The sequence below is a fragment of the Choristoneura fumiferana genome, chromosome 22 (assembly GCF_025370935.1).
Source record: "Choristoneura fumiferana chromosome 22, NRCan_CFum_1, whole genome shotgun sequence".
Taxonomy (NCBI): Eukaryota; Metazoa; Arthropoda; class Insecta; order Lepidoptera; family Tortricidae; genus Choristoneura; species Choristoneura fumiferana.
Window position 1 is genome coordinate 10,452,053 of NC_133493.1, and position 23,199 is coordinate 10,475,251.

At 39.1% G+C, this 23,199-nt stretch overlaps 2 protein-coding genes across 5 annotated transcripts in view; one reads left to right on the top strand and one right to left on the bottom strand.

Annotated features, from left to right (window-relative positions):
- The first annotated feature begins 2,744 nt into the window (after positions 1 to 2,744).
- On the top strand, positions 2,745 to 10,804 carry LOC141440280 (probable ribonuclease ZC3H12D). 4 transcript variants are annotated; one of them, XM_074104750.1, is made up of 7 exons: positions 2,745 to 2,936; positions 3,298 to 3,832; positions 4,146 to 4,399; positions 5,063 to 5,229; positions 5,766 to 5,867; positions 7,311 to 7,430; positions 8,205 to 10,804. In XM_074104750.1, the coding sequence occupies exons 1-7, from the start codon at positions 2,907 to 2,909 to the stop codon at positions 8,422 to 8,424; spliced, it is 1,428 nt and encodes a 475-aa protein (XP_073960851.1). In that variant the 5' UTR covers positions 2,745 to 2,906; the 3' UTR covers positions 8,425 to 10,804. The 4 variants fall into 4 exon arrangements, with proteins under 4 accessions (XP_073960851.1, XP_073960852.1, XP_073960853.1 ...); XM_074104751.1 differs by having other exon boundaries at positions 2,746 to 2,979; XM_074104752.1 differs by having other exon boundaries at positions 2,746 to 2,975.
- A 1,787-nt stretch (positions 10,805 to 12,591) lies between these two features.
- Positions 12,592 to 23,199, bottom strand: part of LOC141440275 (uncharacterized) — a 31,090-nt gene continuing 20,482 nt past the window's right edge. Inside the window, 8 exon segments of the mRNA XM_074104740.1 lie at positions 12,592 to 16,325; positions 16,327 to 16,476; positions 17,008 to 17,110; positions 18,237 to 18,331; positions 18,947 to 19,047; positions 20,057 to 20,156; positions 21,345 to 21,429; positions 22,027 to 22,214. Of these exon segments, the coding sequence (XP_073960841.1) occupies positions 15,444 to 16,325; positions 16,327 to 16,476; positions 17,008 to 17,110; positions 18,237 to 18,331; positions 18,947 to 19,047; positions 20,057 to 20,156; positions 21,345 to 21,429; positions 22,027 to 22,214 (1,704 nt within the window). The 3' untranslated portion in view covers positions 12,592 to 15,443.

Sequence of the window (23,199 nt, forward strand, 5' to 3'; positions counted from 1 at the left end):
AATTAGGTACTTATTTTAAGTTGAACCTCAAAGTGATATAGCATGCTAAGTTTCCTTTTCACTAATTATAAGGATTAATGAATAATTTATTGCTCACTTAGTTATATGCCTAATGCAATTTCCATAGTAGTGATCTAGTTTTCCGCATTTGTGTATAAAATAAACTGATAAGTACCCATAAAAACAGTCGTGTTTCATTGCTTCGTGTAGGGAACTAACAGAGAACTAGCGAAAATACAAACTGAAATATAGATGCACAGAAAAACCAGAAAAATAAGACAAGCGCTGGGAAGCAGCGCTTTTTCGATAAAGGTTTTACGGGATGACCGTAAAAGTAACAAAAAATTTGGAATTGAAATAAAAAATACAAAAAGATTCCAAAAAAACAATCTTAAGAGAACTAGCGTTTTCCTCAGCCGTTCAGGTTAGGTACAGAGAGGACCAATCCAAAGAAATAGACATCCCTGACATTCAATGCGGTACTAACTGAAAATAAAACTGTATTGAATAATAATTTTAATCTAACCTCTACATAGAACTCATCATGTAATACAGGCATTGTGAGTTAATACGGGTCATGTGCGTAAGCAGTCACCAGCACCAGCACCAATGATCTGACACAACACGCGTGCATAAATATCTGATACGACTCGATTTCTAGGGCCGGAAGGACGTGTCAGATATTTTTGCACGCTCCGCTGTGGCAGATATTAATGCAGATGACTGTACCTTACCTACCTACTCGTACATAAACGAAAGTATCCTTCCTTTCATTTATGTGTTAAGTGTAAAAATATGCACTTATTCAAAGTTTCAAAAATAAGTACCACATACTCTTATTCCGACTCAATAAGGCCGTAGCAACATATTTTTGAGTTGTTCGAATAGATACTTATTTTTGCACTTGACTGTACGAGTAGGTACTTATGTCTATTTCTTTGCACCTCTTTGTAACCTAAACGGCTGAATATTTTTCAACATTGTGAGGCCCGTAGTTATAGATTCAGCCAAACTCTCGGAGCGACCTGTTAATAGACTCCTGTTTTTTTTAACACCGATTTTTTTTTATCATAAATATACGAAGGAATAGATAGGTATAGTGTAGGTACCTATTACTAAACTCTAAGAAAGACAAGAAAGAAAGAAAATCTAAATATTGTGCTATTGTTGCTGAAAATATTAACCGATTATAGTTCGTAATCAATATCGAGCAAGTATGTAAGTAAGTATTTTATTTTTGATGTGGCAACCCTTGATCGTCATCTTTGTGTCCAGCAGGGCTACTCCGAAACTCGAAACTCGAAGTTCGTGTCGTGCGGTCCCTCTCCCTCTCGTATCAAACAGTGTAAGTGTCAGAGGGACCGCACGACACGAACTTCGAGTTTCGAGTTGCGGAGTAGCCCAGCAAGTCTTAGGGCCGCCCTAAACCACGAAGTGCAAAACTCGAACTTCGTATGTTGCCGTCCCGCTGACGCTTAAGTCATTTAATGCGCGAGTGAAAGGAACGGTGCGATACGAACTTCGATTTGCGAGTTTCGTAGTAGCTCCGCCAGTAGGGCTACTACCAGCAGGGCTACTCCGAAACTCGTAACTCGAAGTTCGTGTCGTGCGGTCCCTTTGATACTTATACTATTTAATACGAGAGCGAGAGGGACCACACGACACGAACTTCGAGTTTCGAGTTTCGGATAGCCTTGCAGGGCTCCAAGTTCAAGTAGTAGCCTACTACGAAATTCTAAAATCGAACTTCGTATCGTACCGTCCCTCTCGCTCTCGAATGAAATAATATTAGCGTCAGCGGGACGTAGACTCGGAGATGGTGACACAAACAAAATATTAGATCATTTGTACCACTATGGCGGTTCTTCGGGGGTCTAATTAAGGAATGACAAAAAAGAAAATGATGGTCATAGCGCTAGCGCTGGTACCGGCGGCCCAATCGCGTGGGCGTTAATCGAACGTGTCGGATAAATAACGAGTATCGAACGATTTGTTCCACAAAAATGCTTGTATTTTCCGATAGTCGATAAAAAAAGATGTAGGCGGTAGCGTAGGTGTGACTTACAGCCCGCCATACTGACGCGAATACATTAACAGAAATAGAGTTGTCAGTCAAGGAAACTGATCACAGTGGCATCCAGCGGGTAAAGCTCTTAGTAAGGCTAGCCCATATTTCTCCTTGAGCACTCTTTCGTTGAATTATAAGGGAGTGAAAACACCGTGGGTCCAAGTTTAGTCATGCACATTATTTATGTCGAAGACGTGTCGTGTACTTCCTAGGTATTTCCCCTTATTTTCGGCCCTACTACAAAGCGCAAAATTCAAACTTCATATCTTGGCGTCTCGCTGACGCTTATGTTATTTAATACGAGAGTAAGAGAGATAATACGATATGAACTTCGATATGATTTTTGAATTTGGTAGTAGCCCCCGGACATGAAAAATTCCATTCTACGTAGGTTACGATTACGACTGACGACAAGATGAAAGTAAAGAGAGTACTCTTCGAAAATACTTCTTTATCCTTGGCAATATCAGTTCGGGTTGTATTCAAGAAAACCTCAGAAGAAAATCTAAAGCACTCATCCCCCTCTTTTATAAGCTTTAATATAAATTAACTGTAATCAAAGTATTGTGCAGTTACAAAATTGTTATTTGTGTGGTGAGTGGTCAAATATAATTTGCGATTCAAAATTAAATCGTTATCATTGCGTGAGTTGTAACGCATAACCTTAAAAAAAAAGAATTCGAATCCATCCGTCCGCCATCTTGAACTTTTGTACGACGATCGACGAAGTCAAGTTGATGAAACAAAAACATAGTTTGGAAAAAAAGTGAAACAGTGAATAAGATTTTTATTAATAGAAAATACAAGTGAAAGAAACCAAAAAATTATAAACATTGTCATGGGGAAGCCATCGACGTCGCGAAAACGTGTTAGTTAAAAGTTTTCTTGGTGTTTACGTTCAACGCGTGTAGGTAAAAGTAAAAATATGATTATGCCATGGTGTGTGCTTCATCGAGACAATAAGGCTGCAAACATCACATATTCTTTCTCATAACATGCTTTATTTTACTACTATTACTAACAAGGTTTTTATCATACATTTTAAAAACTGCAAGGCAGCGCATGCAAAAAAAAAGGGTGCTTCATTGTTATTATTTTGACCTCACTAAAACTTTTGAATAGATTTCATTCTCGGCACCAAGGGTTTCACAACATCTGGCATCATTTAAAACTTAAGTGTGGCAAGTGGTGTTATTGTTAAGTGTTTAACATTTTACCGTGTATTTCAGACTAATTCTTGTTCAAGTTCCCGATCTGACTCGTTGAGTCGCCAAATGAACGCCCCAATGACGCGAAGGAAAGGCGATAACTTGAGAAAAAAGAAATGGGCTCGAAAGAATAAGAGTATAAGAAATTTATTCGCAAAATTAAGGAATGAAAGCAGTAGTTCATTAGACACGATTAATTTGGATGAATGCAAAACACCCAAGAAGCGAAAATTGTCGCCAATTAAGGACCAACCACAACCCCATGGGAAATTACGTAAGAATAATAACTCCGTGATTGTTATCAATGATGAGGATACAGGAACTCCTCAGAAATGTTCAACGCCTATTCACAGCTCGACCCCTCTAATCAACAAAACTAACAACATATCGGAGTTAAATATTTCAAAGATTTCAAGAGTACAAAATAATAACAGTGTGGTCCAAAATTTTAACAGAGATGTTGAGAATCTTACCAAAGAAATAAATAGAGATTCGTACCTCACTATAGATTTAACCACAGAAAGTATAAACAAAACAGCTGAAAACACTGTAATAGGTAAGGATTTCTTCATCATTAATTTATTTAAAATAATTATTTAAGTGGTTTGTTAGTAAAAATGTTGTGGGGAAATATCTTGTTCTAGTACTGAGTGAGACCACTCGCCGGTTTACCTTGTTTATTGCATAATTAAAAACCAATCAGAGCATAACCAACTGGAAACAGTTGTAACCACCATAAAAATTGTCACATGCAATTGCATCAGATAATTAAATTGTAACACCAATTGCCAATAGTTGATAGAAGTACTGTAGTTAGTAAAAAAAAAAACATTTATTTTATTATGCCTAGTTTTTTTTCCCTTTTATAGATCTAAATAATGTCTCAGAGAGTCAAGATTGCATATTAGTGTCCACCAACACATCTATGAGCGGTGACTCTGATGTCACTGTACTAAATAGGCCCACTAATACGCGAAGTGAAGAACGGAAAATACTTAAGTTTGCTAACGGTATTGCCAGCTTAGACGCCTCGTCTAAGGGCAAGCTATTAGAACTTATAACGCAGAAAATATTCAGCGGGTGTAATGTACCGAAAAAGCTTAAAGACAATCTAAATGTGAAGGTAAGTAGCCAAACTCAATCAATCAAGCGACCAACTGTAAAAAAAGTTGTTTAAATAATGGTACAGGGCCTCAATAAAATAATGTTTGAAAAGTTAAATTGTATATTTGTTTACAACCTGCATCTGTCCAATCAAAGTTATTGTCAAATAACATCTCCACTCGGCTCAGTGTTTCGCACTTAACTCGGCCTATTTTCCTTTGGGGTAGGCAGAGAACAAAACAGCGGTCACTGTTCTATAAAAACGTATATGTGGTAGCCGAAACTTCATTATATTATTTGGAACATGTTGTCTCGTAAAGTACTAGTTGATTGCTATCATAATTTGGTATTATAGTATTATAGCAATAACATCAGGACAAAGCACTCAAAAATATCTAACACCATATAGCCATTAGTATTTAGTGTTATCGGATCCTTTAGATGACTGCTTTGAGCTAAAATTTTTATTTATATTTTTAATGTTTGGAACAATTAAAAAATATATAGCTACATGCTTGAAACCTTTTTTACTTGCCTTATTCAAAGAATTGATATACATTATACCATAAGTGACCTTTTACAAAAGACCTTGTTCAAATAAAAAACCAATTTCAAAGAAACTTTGAAACATTTCATCACTTTAAACCCGTAAATCAACTTGTTTAATCCTGCATTATTCCAGCAATCCCGTGCCGTTGAGACAGAGGAAGACACCTACATAAAAGAGGTGATACTTGGCCAATGTTCATCAAGAAACAGCATTGGCAGTAACATATATAACCCCACACGCAATGCAAAGAAATCAGGACTACGGATGATAGTCATAGATGGGAGCAATGTTGCGATGGAGTAAGTTCTACATCTCAACAATTAATTATTAATTATTTTCGTGTGGCTTAAAGAATTGCAAAACTAGGAAGCGATGCAAAGAAAATCGGAGAAGTGGGGTTGAGAAATGAATGCAAGCGGGGAAGTGAGGAAGCTCCACTAATTGAAAAATTATATCAGCAACTGATGACCTGGTAAAGGTCACAGGAGTCTGTTGGAAGCGTACGGCGTAGGAACGGGTATTATGGTTTGAGCTTTGCGGTGAAGGAAAACATCGTGAGGAAATCTGCACAAACCTGCGTAGCGATTCAATGGTGCGTGTGAAGTTCCCAATCTGCACTGGGCCCACGTGGGAACTATGGCCCAAGCCCTCTTGTTCTGAGAGGAGGCCTGTGCCCAGCAGTGGGACGTATATAGGCTGGGATGGATGGAGATAGAACTAAAGAAGCTTATTAAAGCAGTGCTGGTCTAGTGGTTTGACTATATCCTCTCAAGCAGAGGATTGTGGGTTCGAGGACTTCAAATTACTATATTCACCAAATTCTGTTTATTTTCAGGCATGGTAAAGGCAGAGTTTTCTCAGTGAGAGGGTTACATATTTGTATAAATTACTTCGTGCAGCGCGGTCACACCGTCAAAGCATTTGTACCACGATTCAGGTAAGGCTATTTTTTTATACTTTCTTTGGTGACATTTCCTGTAATCAGTCATATGTAACTACTGCCACATCATTGATTTATATCCTCGACGCATCACCCACAATTGTAGTGGTCGAAAGTGATGAGTCTAATCGTGATCGCGGCCGAATTATTACTCGTTTGTTAGCGTGACGCTCCGTTTCCACCAGAGATGTGCAGGGATGCGTTGCGAGGAATGTGTTTTCATGAACCAATAGAAGCAATTCATTTACCTTGCCTCGATTTGCTCAGCTGTTCTATGTTCTACCAGAGATGTGCTGTGCGAGGATGGATAGGTAAATGAAGTGTTTCTATTGGTTCATGAAAAACACTCCTTGTTGTACTCATCCTCGCACATCTTTGGTTGAGACTGAAGACGCAGCCTAATAGCGCATAGCAGATAGCGCAGCGGTGTGGTAATTATAGTTATTTCCTAAATCAATCTAAAACTGTTATATAAATTTGAAATGCTAAATTGCTAAAGTAATTTAAATAAATTTTGACGGATCTCACGGGTATGTAGTCCCCAGCCATCCAGCCCGTAAGTAGAAAGGAGCACACGAAAGCGCTAATCTGTTCCCATATTTAAGACGAGCCACATGAAAGTATTCCGACGATGGTTATCTAGCTCCATTCGCCCAGCAAAATTGTATGCTGCATTGAGTCCAAAAATATAAATCATAAAGTAAACTTAGTAAAATGAAATGATAAATAACATAATTCTTGACATTCTAGTAGTATGAATTCTTAGTTTTGAATTGACGCTGATAATGATGATGGCGGCAAACAAATTAAGATAGACATATTGGGTTTATATTTTGTATAGGTTGATCAAATTTTTTGCTATATAATAAAAAAATTGTACAAATTGTCAATTCACACACTTTTTTCTATTCTCAACTTGGCATTGCCACGAGAGTTGAAGTGAATGAACACACAGCTACATGAAGAACTGATTGCATAAAAGGAGAGTGAATGAAATGAATGGGTGAATGCCAAAATCCCACTGTCATTATATCCTCCAAAGTCCTCGCGTACTAAAAGGACTAATTAACACTAAGAATAACGGCCGAATGTACTTTTATAAAGTACAAATTGTTCATTGAATAAAGAGTTCTAAGAGTTTTGAAATAATATCCAAAATAACAAAGCAGGTCAACCACATCTAGGTCTAAGTTTGTTAAAAAATGTCAGGACTCAGGAGGATACGAACAAATAATATTTATTCGTAGCATGTTCCTCTGTGCGTGACCTAAACCATGCCAGTTGCGAAACGTTCCTGACACTTGAGTTTTTGTATGCGAAAACTGTCATTTGATTGTGATCGCGAGTGTCAGAATCGTTAGACAATACGGCCTCTGGTGGCACTGCTTATACCTACCTAGAAATGCTCTGTCTGAAATGTTGGCATGTGAATGTTTGCAGGTGTAAATTCGGAAAAAGCACGGAACCTCGTCTGTTGGATGACCTGGAGAGGCGCGGGCTGGTCGTCTACACACCTTCGCGGGAGATTCAGGGCAAAATGATCACCTCTTATGACGACAGGTAAGTCTTTTAACATTTCGAATGTGGAAGACTACGGAAACGGAACCCCATCTTGGACGTGTCCTACACGCTCAGCCAGTTTTTTGTCTAAATCCAGTAATGTAACAAGTATGTAACCGAAGAAGAACCGATGAAGCCGTGGTGGCCTAGTGGTTTCACCTATCGCCTCTCAAGCAGAGGGTCGTGGGTTCGAACCCCGGCTCACACCTCTGAGTTTTTCGAAATTCATGTGCGGAATTATTACATTTGAAATTTACCACGAGCTTTGCGGTGAAGGAAAACATCGTTAGGAAACCTGCACAAACCTGCGTAGCGATTCAATGGTGCGTGCGAAGTTCCCAATCCGCACTGGGCCCGCGTGGAAACTATGGCCCAAGCCCTCTTGATCTGAGATAATGATAACTCAAGTGCAGTAATTTTCGGTTGTTATCTACACGCCGACGCACAACAGGGCAGACAGAGTTCACGCCTTTTACGAGCAAGATTGTTAGCAAATCCGGGCATTGCCAACTCTACCACCTGCAAAAATCATAAATATTTCTCAATGTATTTTCTTATGCTTTTATAAACACAGTAGGATAGGTTAGGTTTGTTTTATGAAAGTTCCGAAAAAAGTATGGTTTCCTATAAAATCGTGGGTTGGGTCAATGAAACAGTTGGGAATCGTGAGTTGGGAAAAGGCAGAGAACCGGGGGGACAACATTTTAACGCCGGAACGGCACCCCACGGCTAAACACGACGGTTCATAATCGACTGTGAATAATTCTGTTTCAGATACATAGTCCAGTGCGCAGCCGAGTTCGACGGCGTCATAGTATCCGGTGACAACTATAGGGACCTCCTCCAGGAGAATCCTCGCTGGCGGCGCGTCATCGAGTGCCGGCTGCTGCCGTTCACGTGGGTGCAGGACATGATCATGTTCCCGAGAGACCCGCTGGGCAGGAACGGGCCCACGCTCGAAGCGTTCCTCCGGCACGGTCCCGAAAGCCAGTGATGTGTAGTGCCTACAATTGACTCACTCCACGCCACTGATATAAAATATTTTTATAAATATATTTTTCTGTTATTGTCATGTTTTAAATGTTCATAAAAATTCCGTATTATAATTTTATTAATTTTTAGATTATAAATTGAGGATTTTTTTCCATAAATTTATACTAAATGTATTAGTATGAAAATAATTCTACAAAAATTTACTTTGTTTTGCATACTAAACAAAACTGTAGTTTTTTGTTGAAATGCAAAAAAATTAAGTTTGTTTTTAATGAAATTATTTTCAAAATATAAATATTTATTAAATATTTAAAAAAGCAACCAGAGATATGTGTGCATAGGAGAAATTTGTGTCTAGACTTCTGTCCAGCGGTGGTGTAGGGGTTATAGCACACAGCATGGAATGCTGAGGACCTGGGTTCGATTCCCAGCGCTGGTCTGCTTTTCTGGTTTTTCTGTGCATCCATGTCTTAGTTTGTATTTTCGATAAATATTTATTTTGTTCTGTTCTTATAGAATAATTTAGAAGTGATGCTCAAAATATCATTGGACTCCATTGCAAAGAACTTAATTGATCAGTGAACCCAATCTAATATAATCTGCATTATATATGAATAAAGTTATAGATCCGTAAATAACATCATTCATTTTGTCTATAAAATTTAATATGAGTTTATTCATTATATAAGGTCATAATCGGCTCAAATGTAAGCTTCCAAAGAACAAACATTGTCGTTTTACAACGGCAAGGACTTGAAAGAATTACAAAATACCAACAACCACTTATTTTTTGAGCATCATCTGTGAATAATATGTGGAATTCAAAAAGTTGGACCATGTTAACTGGTAATTCATCATAAAAAAGGACTTATTGCAAAAAGTTCTATTGTGACAAGAAAACTACCCATGCGCGTCGGAATGAATTATTTTTACTGCCGATGTAATGCAGAATGCAGGTATCGGAAAAGTTCATAATTATTGTATAGCCGTTATGACATTTGAAACTAAATAATAAAGTTCCATATAAAGGAGCGGCCATACCGCTCCTTAAAAAACGGTGACTGTACGGAATCGCAGTTACGCATCGTATGCGCACCGCGCGCACCGTTTTTTTGCATGCTTTTCACACCGTTGCTTAAAATACGCAAACGGTGGGAATCGCAGTGACGTGCCGTAAACGTCACGAGTTTTGTTCGGTAAAGTCCTGACGTTTACGGCATGTCACTGCGATTCCATATTTTAAGCAGCGGTGTGGGTCGCGCTGTCATCATTCATCCACCATTACGTCTCATATTTTGTTTTCTAGAATTTTTTTACCGTACAACGGCAAAAACTACTAGACACTGGCAAAATTGTCCTCCGATGGACAGAGCCATATTTTTTTAAAGAAACAACAACAACAACAACAAGCAGCGGTGTGGAGAGCATGCTATAAAAACGGTGCGCATACGATGCGTCACTGCGATTCCGTACACCGTCACTGTTTTTTAAGCAGCGATGTAGCCGCTCCTTAATGGATATAAAAATGCCACTCATTTAATACAATATTGCGATCTGACTTTTCTCGATGGAAATACATTATGCACTGTACCTGTCGCCAATACGCTTGCCGCTGATCGCATTTTCATACAAAAGTAGTTTCGTTCTAATTTAAAAACAACATACTGAAACAAAATAAAACTTTGCGACTGTTTTCGTTCATATTCAATGTAACAAAATCACATTAATTTTAAGTTTTGTATGAGAAATGGAAATTCGTTGTTTTTTTCCGTTAAATTTTATTTTAACCAAACCTATGATCATAATAAAATTATAAGCATCATCGTAATGGCTGCTCCCATTATAGTTGCAAAATTGCGTTTTGATCTGTAGTACTGCTTGTAAATAAAAACGAAACTAATTTTGTATGGGGATGCGAGCGTACTGGCACAGAGTACATATATAAGTACTGGGGAATCTTAAATGCTCCAACTTTTTGTATTCCACTCATGATTCGCATAAACACTCTTTGTTATGATATTAAATCGCCATATGCGTCTGTGAAGCTACAGGTACACTACGGAGATAACAAAATTTACTCAAAATCGCGCATTAAAAATATTGCTCATAATTTTTTTTTTTTATTCCAAGAAAACCACCTTTTGGTTCTAGTAATTTTATTTTTAGGAACTATCGCACTAACATGTTGGTTATTAATACTACTCAAAAGAAAACTGCAGCCTTTGAGTTCTATAGATTCTGATAACTAGTATGAATGTTAATAAATATGATAGTAAATATGTGTACCATGTAAGTATGAAAATAAATATGTACACCATGCATTATTTAATATAGGTAGCTAGGGTTATGAAATGGTAATAATAAACATTTTATTTTTCTTATTTTTCCAATGATTTTCTTCTGAGTAGTATTTATTATTTATATGCATATTAATGTGCAGACTTAATCATAGGTCGTGTATAGTTTTGTTTCACTTCTGTTGCTTTCCGTGGCGCAAACGAGGTTTGAAACAAAACACCTCGCTACTATGCTGTGCATAATGTCGACAAAATTTGCATGTCGCACAGACTCACTCGTTTTGCATGTGCGCGGTCGCAAAGCAGCTACGTGGCATAATAAAATTTGGCCTCTTGACTACATGAACTCATATTCTTGCACAATTTCAATTTGACATTTTAGTTATAAAATCTCCGTTACGTATTACTTGAACGCCCCCTAAAGCTTAACTTAATTCCTTACTTCTTAGTCTCACTTTCCTAAGCTCTGTGCCTGACATTGATAAGTATAAGGCAATAAATATATAACAGTACCTAAACTCTATTTTGTGTCCCACTGCTTAAGGCAAATCCTCTCTTCTTGTCTCACTATCCTAAGGCCTTTGCCCAGCAGTGGGACACAAAAATAGGCAAATCAAAAAAAAAAAAACTATTTGCAAATATAAACATTTTTTAATAAATGCCTTAGTGACATACACCTTCGCTGTCCGTGTGCCCCCAATGTGGGTCATGAAGGTTTCTGGTTGGAGTCCATGCTTAAGGTACAGAACTTCAAACTGTCCCCAACTTGGACGTGTGACTTTGTCAAATCATTTTGTATGGGACAGTGAACGTGTTAAATAATCAAGTGCCAAAATATGTATCTATTTGAACCACTCAAAAATATGTACCACGGCCTTAATTCGTCGGAGTGTAGTACAGTCTAGGGCATATCTATACAGTACTGTCAAATACATGAGTATACATCGACCGCATGGTCGATAGCAGTCTTGGACACGTAGGTAGATTATTAAGGTCATAAACCTTCAATGTACATATTTTTGAAGCGGAAAAGTTCATATTTTTACACAAGACACAACAACAACAATGACAGCTTTCGCGGGCTTTTGGTTAAGGTAAACGTACAAATATACCTACCTCAGTCCATAGACATCGTATGTACCTTACGGACGGCACTAGACTGTCTGTTTGGAACAAAACGCGCGGCGCATCAATCATCCATATTACTTTGACATGACTCCTGTCACGGACGCCAACAAACTATAGTGAAAGGTTCACAAATTCGCGCTGTGAACAAATTTTGTGCGCCGTTTTGATGTAAGAAACATGCAGTCTTTACCTAGATGTCGATGCCTCAGTCCCTTCAAATCCTATACACTAGTGCGTGGATTGATAAAATATGCGGCATGGAAAATGAATCATTATTATATTTTGAAAAAAATAATAGCAAGATATGAGCGAATGATTGCATTCTATCTCTAGAAAAGTTAAATTAATGTGGACTTTATGGTCATAGCATTTCATGATGGATCTGTCTAATAGACAATTTAAAACGTCCATTTAAGTATCTTCGTTGTACGGTAAAAAAAAACTAGAAAACGGAACAAAACCTACTAGACACTGGCAAAATTGTCCTCCAATGGACAGCTCCATATTTTTCTAAAAAAACAACAACAAGTATCTTCGTTGTTTGGGGTGTTTGCCATACAAAATATAAAGGAGAATCGTGTTTTGACAGATCATAATTCTAACGTTATAATGTCCATTGATTGGTGCTAAATAGCCTGTTGCCGTTGCGTACCGAAAGAAAGAAGCAAGAAAAGGATTATCAAACCGATTTAATATTTAAACCAGCTTATATCGCAATTCTTACAATAAATAAATAAAACAAATAATAAAAAGCGTATTATTATTGAATCGAACATGCTTATTGATTTTACATTAAAATTAAAAAATTGCGTCGACGAAGTTACAACCTTATCTCATACGAGACCAGGTTCAGTTTTCAACACATAAAATAAAACAGAACTTATAGCGAGCTCTACATGCAACATGCGATAACTTATTATTGATTATAATTATTAATAAATACAAAAAAGTTAATTGACAGCAGACAGTTGACTTTGGCATTATTATAAACAATATTAGCCTTAACACAAAAACATAAACGCACCTTAAACATGTCTAAAATCATGGTTTTCTATGAGCTAAGGTGTTAAACACATGTTCAACGGTTGTCTAAGTTTTGGTAGTAACACGGTACGTAAAGTCGGTATACTAAACATTTTTTATTACTAATTTTTGAACTCAACACTTTTTATTATAAATATATTAAATAACAATCAAAACACTGCCAATCTCAGAAATGTCAATTAACTGTAAAGATTTCACATTTTGAATAGAAATTTTAAGCTAAAATCGGATCAAATATTAACTGACAATTCTGAGGGCGGCATTAAGAGCATCAACCTTCGATCAACAATACTTACGTAATTGTTGATCGAAGGCATCAAAATTATTTTTTACATAAATTAATTATATAATTGAGATCTTATAATACCAAATCTTAATTGGCTTTCAAATTTAAAAAAAGATTCATCTGATTATGAGTGAGGGTTTCACGACAGGCAAAAAATCGCTAGATGGCTCATTTACTTATTTTACCAGTCACAATGAGGGCTATCGCGTATGAATTCGCCGCTAGAGGTACTAGTGTAGCGAGAGGTCTCCGAAATGTCAATTAATGTTTTCGGGTCAGCTACGCGGGTTTATTTATAATTAGAATAGTTTTATGAATATTTTGCAGTACCCGAAATTAATTATGGCAAATATGCGTTACGGGGCAATGAATGTATGTGTTTTGAGACAGTTTTGTCTTTAGGAAACCTTTGTCCACCCTTTTTTTTTTCGAACAAAACGGGACTACGCAACACTGTGGCATGCTCGATATTTTTATGGTACGGTTTTAAGGTAATATGATTTAAATGTAAATTTCGAACTAACCACTATACTGGCTAATGCCAAGACCTTTGTGTACAGTGGCGCCAACTGGTGAGCGCGAAATCGTTACCCCTCATTGGCAAACGGTCTTCGCGATACTAGCGCCAAGCTCTCCGGTGGCGAATGCACTAGTCCCAAAACGCACTATTAGTCAATACACTCTAACTTCGAAAGCCCCTCTTCTCATAAGAAACTAGGCCCAAAACACCATATTTCCAAAAAGGCTCATTCTCGATTTACACGAGAACCATTGAGAACTAGTCCCAAAATTTTAAAAAAGCAATTTCAAAGAGTCATTCGAAAATAAAAGAAAAAAAAATTAGGGTATTTTGGAACTAGTGTTTTGAGAACTATGCATTATGAGAATGAAGTATTACGCCACCTACAGGTGAACACAATTTGGGGTATTTTGGGAAAGGTGTATTTTGGGACTAGTTCTCAATGGTTCTCGTGTAAATCGAGAATGAGCCTTTTTGGAAATATGGTGTTTTGGGCCTAGTTTCTTATGAGAAGAGGGGCTTTCGAAGTTAGAGTGTATTGACTAATAGTGCGTTTTGGGACTAGTGCATTCGCCACCGGAGAGGCGCCAATTAGTCTACCACAGAAACTCATTAGAAGCCCTCGAGTAACGACCCCACATATAAATTAAAATAACACTTATATTACTGTGATATTTTGTTACATTTATGCGTCAGAGGGTACAAGAAATATCGTGGGAGTAATACATTGCCGTTAGTGGTGTCAGGCATTTCAATTTGCGTGGGACGCACCGATTCGCACCCGAACAGAGGGCATAGGCCCTGTTAACAAATAGTATGAGTAGCGCTAACTGCGCGCGTCGCGTGCGACGGATTGTACAGTCACCAGCATTAATATCGCCCCCAGCGGAGCGTGCAAAAATATCTGACGCGTCCTTCCGGCCCTAGAAATAGAGTCGTATCAGATATTTATGCACGCTTGTTGTGTCAGATATTGGTGCTGGTGACTGTACCATCAGACAAATGAAATGGTCTATCAATTTTTAAACAAGTTCCTATCAAATGAATATGTCACTAAAGTCGAACTATCAAGTTGACAGACACGTCTATTGGCAGCATTGGCAGTATTGTTTTAAGACATGGAAACAATTATCAACTTTAAGGTGATAGACCACATATTTGGCTGATGGTACCTGCACCAGCTAGCGCAGGCCCTTATTGTCCTTATAGCATGATTCGGAATCACAATCGTTTTCACTACTTCCTGTTACAAGGTATAAGACGAGGGTAGAAAGAGATGGTTGATGCAAACGTGAACGTCAGCGTCAAAAATCTGACAGAAAGAAAGTGGTGTCCTCGTATAAATTCTACTCTTTTATTTTGTACGCTAGCTGTAATCCCCGCAATGTCTCGATACACGCACAATATTTATCGCACCCTCTAACCTTAACAATTAGTAAAAGGCCTTTAAAATACTAGCTACTATGTTGGAAAATTACAAATATGTTTGGCCTTTATAAGGCCGAGATAACTATTAACCGTACCCCAGGGTCACATGTCTTTGACTGCACCCAGGTTGTAGGCTGCATTTCCACCAGAGATGTACGAGAAATGTGTTTTTATCAACAACAAATGCTTCATTGACCAATCCTCGCTCCGCTCAGCTGTTTTAACTAGAGATGAAATGAAGCGTTTCTATTGGTTCATAACAAACACTTCCCTCGCACATCTCTGATGCAAATGCAGCCATAATTGTAAATTAACCTTCATGCATCATCCTTCGGAAGCATATTATCAAGCTTCAGTTGTTCCAACTGCAGCTGTCTCCTTATAGACCCTAACTGCGTCAGTATACTGACGCTCTTACCCTCCTCATTTGGCAAACTCTTCAATATATTCTTCTGTACAGCAGGCACTTTCCACTTATCATCTACTACTTGCATTGCTTCACTCAATTCTGTATTTTCTTGAACAACTCTAGCATTGACAGGCGAATGCCTTAAAACGGGTATAGGATTGTCGTTGTCGCTTCTAATGGACGGTTCGTATTTCTTCTCCTTCGGACGGTCATGTATCATAGCTTTTTCTACTATCACTTTCTTATCATTAATTGCAGTAATTTTCTTAGCATCATTAAATGTGAAACCAGTTTTTTCAGTATCATAATTACCGGTAACTTTCTTATTTTGATTGTAATTAGTTCTTACTTCATTATTATTAGATTCGGCCTTTCTATCATTAAAAGTAAAAGTTTTCTTTTCATCTTTGCTAAGCCCAGTTATTTTCCTATCACCATTAGAATTGTAAGATATCTTCATTATATTATCATTATCATAACCACCTGCTTTTTTATCAGGGCTATACACAGTTTTAGAATCTCTACTGTAACCAGTTTGTCTTTCATTAAGGCTATAATCAGTTCTCCTATCATCAGTTATAAAGTTATTAAAGTATTTAGAGTTTAAACTCATAGCAGAACTAGCTGTGTCTATTCTATTATAGAGACTTTCTTTCGAAGGATTAAGATTCTTTCTAAGGTAACTGTCGACATCGTAGTTATGTGAGAAGATGGAATTGTCAGGTATATTGGTTGAAAATGGTTCCTTTAAGCTTTTCGTGAACGCGTTCTGTTTGCCGTGTATTGGGGGGCAGTAGAGGGGTAGTTTTGGAAGGGTCGCTTTGAGCGGTGTGCGTGTATCGAGGTTTCGCCGCGACACGGAGTAAGGCTTTCTGTTCTAAGTCTATCTCTTTCTGGAGAGCTGTACGCTTCTTTTCGTAGTCTGTGGCGTTTTCTTTCATCTGGAATTTAGAAGTTTGATTTTGATGTTTGTCATGTTGGTTTGTATAGTACTCTATCTATTGAAAAACAGCGCCATCTATCGTGCCGCGTGAGCTTTTTAGGTTCTATGGAAGTGTGTTAGCTATGTGGTACAAAAATTCACTACATAAGACGGTGTGTAGCGATTAAGTATTCGCATATTAAAAAAACAGGAATTCGACTGCATTAAGAAAAAAATAATGCGAAAAAAAAGTCTAGTGGTCTAACCTATTAAGTAACTTGAAGGCAGATGTAATGAATAATGTTTTGCCGTCGGATTTTGTCGGAAAATGTTGTATTTATCTTGCTATCTCAACTAGCTTACTGAAGTTTACTGAAGCTTATTGAGAAAGCAAGACAAAAACGAACTTATCCGCCAAAATACGATGGAAAACATTATTCATTCAATCTGTACTATTACTATGAAAATGGAATTTTTTTTTGTTCTGGTGTGTCACATAATGGATGCCCGCTTATTGTGATGCCGACCCCCTCGTCCCCAGGTAGCTTACCTGTTCAGACACGTCTATCTGCTTCCCGATTTCCCTCTCTTGAGCCATCCGCAGCATCCGCAGCTGTTCTTCCAGCCTCCTCATCTCCGCCTGCTCCAGCATCCTGCCAACAAGTAACAGTTGGTAGCCGTCTTGTTCATAACGTGTTGGTTATATGTAGTCAAGTGCAAAAATAAGTATCTATTCGAACCGCTCAAAAATATGTTACTACGGCCTTATTGCGTCGGAATAAGAGTCTGTGGTACTTATTTTTGAAACTTTGAATAAGTTCATATTTTTACACTTGACTGTACACAGTGTTTTTTTTTTCATATCCGTTAACTTCGGCAAACGGCCCAGATCATTGGCAGAAACCACCTGGTAATTAACCAAATATGTATGAGTTAAAAGTCATTAATTAAGAACCTTTTGCGCTGTTTTACTGCACAAAATAAATTAATTTGAATCCCAGATTATCTTTTAAACAAGAGTTAGGCTGCTAGTTTAAAAATAGTGCAAGTCGTGATACAGTGTGAGGTCACAAATCTTACGAGATTGAAGTGGCTAATCGAACGTCGCAGTGTAATGCATATTGCACGATTTCTCTTGCAAGTCTAAACTGGGCTTTACGAGAAGTTAACTCATTTGACCTGTTAAGGTCACCCATTACACCGTATCATACCACGACAGTAATAGGAACGTGACAGGCAAAAATATATTCTTTGTATTGAAAATTATGAGACTATATCCTTGGGATTCGATTTGTAGCATTCGAAGATGGCGGATGTAGACAATATCTAATTTTGCTATTTCTGTTTCTTTGGCTAGTTGAAGTATAATTTTGATAGTGTTTTATGCGGCGATTAACCTTAACAGTGAGCAGTGATCCCAAAATTCTATTTTAATGCGCAAGTGGTCTCCACGTGGTTTCTGGAATTTTACTATTAAGTTCCAAAAACTACAATTACCGTACAACGTCCCTCTCAAATAGAGTTTACCTTGACACTGGCAAAATTGTCCTATTAATTAGGACAGAAAAGCCATATTTTAAAAGAGAAGAAGAGACTATATCCAGCCGGTTTCGTATCGTAACCAACCGTCGCCGTCGCTTGTCCTGTATGCGCTTGACGTTACGTTCCTGACACGTTCCTATGACGTTCATGGCATAGTGGGTAGAGACCTTTAATCGCTCCCTAAAGTAAACGGGAATCAAACGCGTTGTATAAAAGAAGGTAGGTATGTGTTCTAACTTCTCTCTGGCCTTCCTCTCCTCGCGGATCCTCTGCTGCTCCAGGATCTGATTCTTCAGCTCCTGCTGGTAGAACTGTCTCTTGGCAGCCGCTTCCTGCAATATCAAGGTAAAGTTAACTATACCAGAGGGCTTATTGTTATACACTTGGCATCACAATCGTTTTTATCACTTCTTGCTGTCACACAGTATAAGATGAGGGTAGAAAGAGAAGGCGAATGCGATCATGAACGTCAGCGCGTAGACAATACCCTCCCTAACGCCCAACGTCCTAAATTTAGGACATACGTCAAAGCAAATGTCAACTTTCACTCACTGACATTAAGTTTCAAATTCTAATTATCGAAATTTGACGTGGGCCTCAGGAGGATACGGCCGCAGCTTCAATTAAGCGTTTGTGACATTACGGTGAAAATGCATGGTGTTAAAAAAATCCTCTAGGTTAATTTAACCTACATCAAGTGGAAGTCACTGAAATTCGATGATAAAAAATGTTTTGTATGAAGATCAATTCTGCTTGTAACTTGGAATTAAAACTATTTTTCTACCCGTACCGTATTTAGTAATCAGTAGCCTAAATGTGGGTTAAATTATCGTAATGGAATCCTTAACACCATGTAGGTAAATATATATTTGTCAACTGCGTGGCGGCAGGATTATCAAATAATTTCTAGGGTTATTTATAGGGTTGTGGTGTGGAGGTCAGGTTACCTTCTCAGCTTCCTCGTTCCTCATCTGTATCGCGTCTGCGTCGAGGAGCGACGGCTTGTAGCTGCGGGCCGGCTCGTGCTTCTTTAGCAGCAACGCGTCTTCTGTCAAAACAATTATTTACATCGGTGTGCCGGAAGATGGAATGAAGTGTTATATTTCACCAACAGGGAATATTACTAGAACGTTCTGACGAGAATGCAGCACTAGCACAAACCGTAAACAGTGTTTTGAAAGAAAGAAAGAAAATACAGAATACAGAGTATTCGAGCAAATAAATTATTTTTTTCTTTCTGCGGAATCTTTTCGACTGCCATAATTTTATAAGTCATAATGTAATGTTGAAATTCATGTGCGGAATTACATTTGAAATTTACCACGAGCTTTGCGGTGAAGGAAAACATCGTGAGGAAACCTGCACAAATCTGCGAAGAAATTCAATGGTTTGTGTGAAGTTCCCAATCCGCACTGGGCCCGCGTGGGAACTATGGCCCAAGCCCTCTTGTTCTGAGAGGAGGCCTGTGCCCAGCAGTGGGACGAATATAGGATGGGATGGGAATGTAATGTTTGTCATATTTTTTTAACTGTCATAACTTTCACTATAGTTCAGACGCCTGACGTTCGCGATCGCAATCAAATGACAGTTTTTGTATGCGAAATCTGTCATTTGATTGCGATCGCGAGCGTCAGACACGTTAGGCAATGCGGCCTCAGAGCCGGATTAAGCCAGCACGAGGTCTGTAGCAAACTTTATCATGGGGCCCTTGATTTGCGTCAAGTTTATACCTAGTATTAAATAAAACACTATAGTCGCTCATTTTGATACCATCGTTTCTTTGACGGCGGTTTCGCGTTGGTTTTGTGGTGGTAGTAGGTATTGTACACATTGATTAAAAAAAACATGCTTTTATCTAAACTGTCATTTTTACGATCAGTAAGCATTGGTCCGCGGGGCCCCTAAACGCCCGTAGCATTTGCTACTCTTGCTAAGTAGCTAATCCGCCACTGCTATAGTTTGTTGACGTCCGTGACAGGAGTTGTGTCAAAATAATCTAGTCTAGTCTAATTTAGTCTAGTGCTGTAAGGTACATAGATGTCAATGGTGTCTTGTACCTTCGAAGTCGGAACAACTGTGCCGCTGTAACGCGCCGGCCGCTCGAGGGGACAACTCGCGCTCAGCCCTCTCTCGCGTCCGCAGAGGGGACGGGGATATCTGTGACATAAAAAAACACCATTAGAATGAGGGCTTTTTGTGACAGGCCACTTGACATTTGCGTCGCGCTCGTGATTGGATATCTAAATGAGCCAATGGCAGGCAAGACTGAAACGTCAAACGGACGATAGTAACGCCATCTAGCGATATTTCTACTGTTGAAAAACCCTCTTTGCATACAATCGCAGCTCCTCTTCAGTGCGCAGAGAGTTGGTGACTAGCTTAAAAAACCGGGCAAGTGCGAGTCGGACTCGCGCACCGAGAGTTCCGTACACATTTATAGGTATGTAAGTAAACGGGAATCGTGTCTTGAAGATATTTCTCGCTTTTTCCGAGTGATTTAATACATCCAGTGTATGCAGAGCCAGCCCTACTCTTAAGCAAAATGTACGCAGTGAGGGGTCAGATTATATTGGTCATTGATATTTACAGACAGACATAAAAAATCAAGATTTTCAGACTTTTCTAGTTGGTTGTGTTATATATAATAGCTACCTTCATACCAAATTTCAAGATTCTGAGTTCACAGGAAGTACCCTGTAGGTTTTGATTCCCTTGCGAGTTTAGAAAATTTGCGGAAATTTGCAGCATAAACGGCTGCATCTTTTGATTGCGTTGGCTTAGAAGTTTGATTTTTTCACAGCTCTAAGGGACAGTAGACCTCCGTATTTGATATAAATTTCAGCTTGATACCTCGACGCGTTCCCGAGAAAAAGGGTCTTGACAGACAGACAGACAGACGGACAAAAAGTGATCCTATAAGGGTTCCGTTTTTTCCTTTTGAGGTACGGAACCCTAAAAATCGTACAAAATCGAGAAGCGGAGCGAGTACGCGGAGCGAAGAAACGAGCGTGAGCGAGAAAGGAAGCTCTGCGAATGGAAAAACAGTCTGCAACTCAGCGGAGTTAGACAGCGGAGCTATTTAGATGTCGGAGCGCCGCATTACTTTCTTGCTTCGGTCCGCTATCTCGCTCCAAGTCTCCGCAACTCCACTTCGCATTTCTCCCTCGTTTCACTCCGCTACCTTTTCAGTGGACTAATGGAGAAGACCCGTCCACCGAGTTGGTATTGAAGGAAATTACATTTTTGTCGGGTACGGTGATGGAACTTAGCATCAGAAGGTTAAACAGTTCTTCACAGCACTCCCCGTTGTAGATCCTGTTTATTCTGATGTTTATTGACACTTACCCTGTACAGTTCGGCATCGTCCGTTTGAACGGCCACAGACAGTGGCCTGCCCGGTCCGTTGGTTTGCACGCCCGTGTCTACTTTACTGGAAAACAAAATGCATATAAATATGTATGAAATAATACAAGCTTCTTCTTCTCTTTTAAAATATGGCTTTTCTGTCCTAATTAATAGGACAATTTTGCCAGTGTCAAGTTAAACTCTCTTTGAGAGGCACGTTTTACGGTGATTGTAGTTTTTGCAACTTGATAGTAAATTCCAGAAACACGTGGAGACCACTTGCGCATTAAAAAATGTTAAGACACGAGAGCAATAAAGGATTTTGGGATCACTGTTCACTGTTAAGGTTAATCGCCGCATAAAACACTATCAAAATTATACTTCAACTAGCTGAAGAAACAGAACTAGCAAAATTAGATATTGTCTACATCCGCCATCTTCGAATGCTACAAATCGAATAAGAATAACAAGCTTTTTTGCAGTGTTGTCGTGGTGACAATTGGGTTTGTGTGATGTGTGTGTTTATGTCTGTGTGTGTTCTTACAGTGTGGTGGTGGAGGGGCCTGCATTTGTTGCACAGACGTAGCGTTACCATAAAGGTCGCGGGTGAGCAAAGTAATTGGTTATAGTTTATTGATATGGGTCTCCGCAAAGTAACGCCTGATTCAATAATTCAAGTTACCGAATAGTCTGCGTGCTAAACACGGTGCTAGCGTGAGCCCGCCGCTCGGGGCTAGCTCGGTCCCGCTCTAATGCCTCGCGCTCGCGCTCCCGCTTTCGCTCCCTCTCCTCGCGCTCCTTTTCCCGCTGTTCCCGTTCTCTTCTCACACGTTCTGCTTGCTCTCTCTCTTCTTGCTTCTTCTTTGCTTGCTGTAGAAGTATTAAAGCTTTAGAATGTGGATCCACGGATGCGACCATCGGTCGATTATGCAATGCTCGTTTATCTACACCCATATTATTATAGTAAATCCTCAATTATGCGTTCAAAAACCATAGGTAATGACCAGCATTACGACATTGGATTCTATTATGAACACGGCTGTATCGTAATGAGATTTCATACATCATTACAGCACGGGGGGGGGAGGGGGCGCCGCGACCACGTGCAGCAGCAGGTCGTCGCGGGCGCAGCTCGTGGGGCAGACATACCTAATTACCTACCTAGTTCTCGTTAATGCAGGTCATTCTCAATGGTTCTTGAACACATGATAGAGGATTTAATATATGGATATAGATAAAACATTGTATGCAACTGAACGTAATTAGGCCTTAAAATACTATTCTGCTTCGCCTTTTTAGAGAAGCAAACTGTTATTCTATCTGTCTCAACGAATGGAGACCGTGGATCAGCAAGCGCAGCGTAGGACGGGACGTCCACCAACGAGATGCACGGATGACTTGGTTAAAGCCGCGGGTTTACGGTGGCTGCAGGCCGCCTCCAACCGAAGCAACTGGAGGCCTATGTCCAACAGTGGACTTGTGTCTGATATGATGATGACATTGATGACGAGGGAACTAACCAGGGGACTGTTTTGGCAAACAGTATCCCTTAAAACAATCGGTCTACCTAGCCTACTTACCATGATAACATGAATGAAAAGCGATCAAGTATTGCCTGTACTCTTGCTACTACATCATTCTGAATGTATTTGCCGCATTTTACTCTAGACTAGAATACCAGATGATTTACTATCAGCGATGACCAGGACATTATAAACAAGTGAGCAGTCACATGATCCAGTACGAGTATGCCCGACGTACTTCTGCTTTTCTGTAGTTTTTGTACTTTAGAATACCAGGCGATCCTATCAGTCCGTATCAGGATATCAAAACCAAACACGTAATCTGAGGCGTT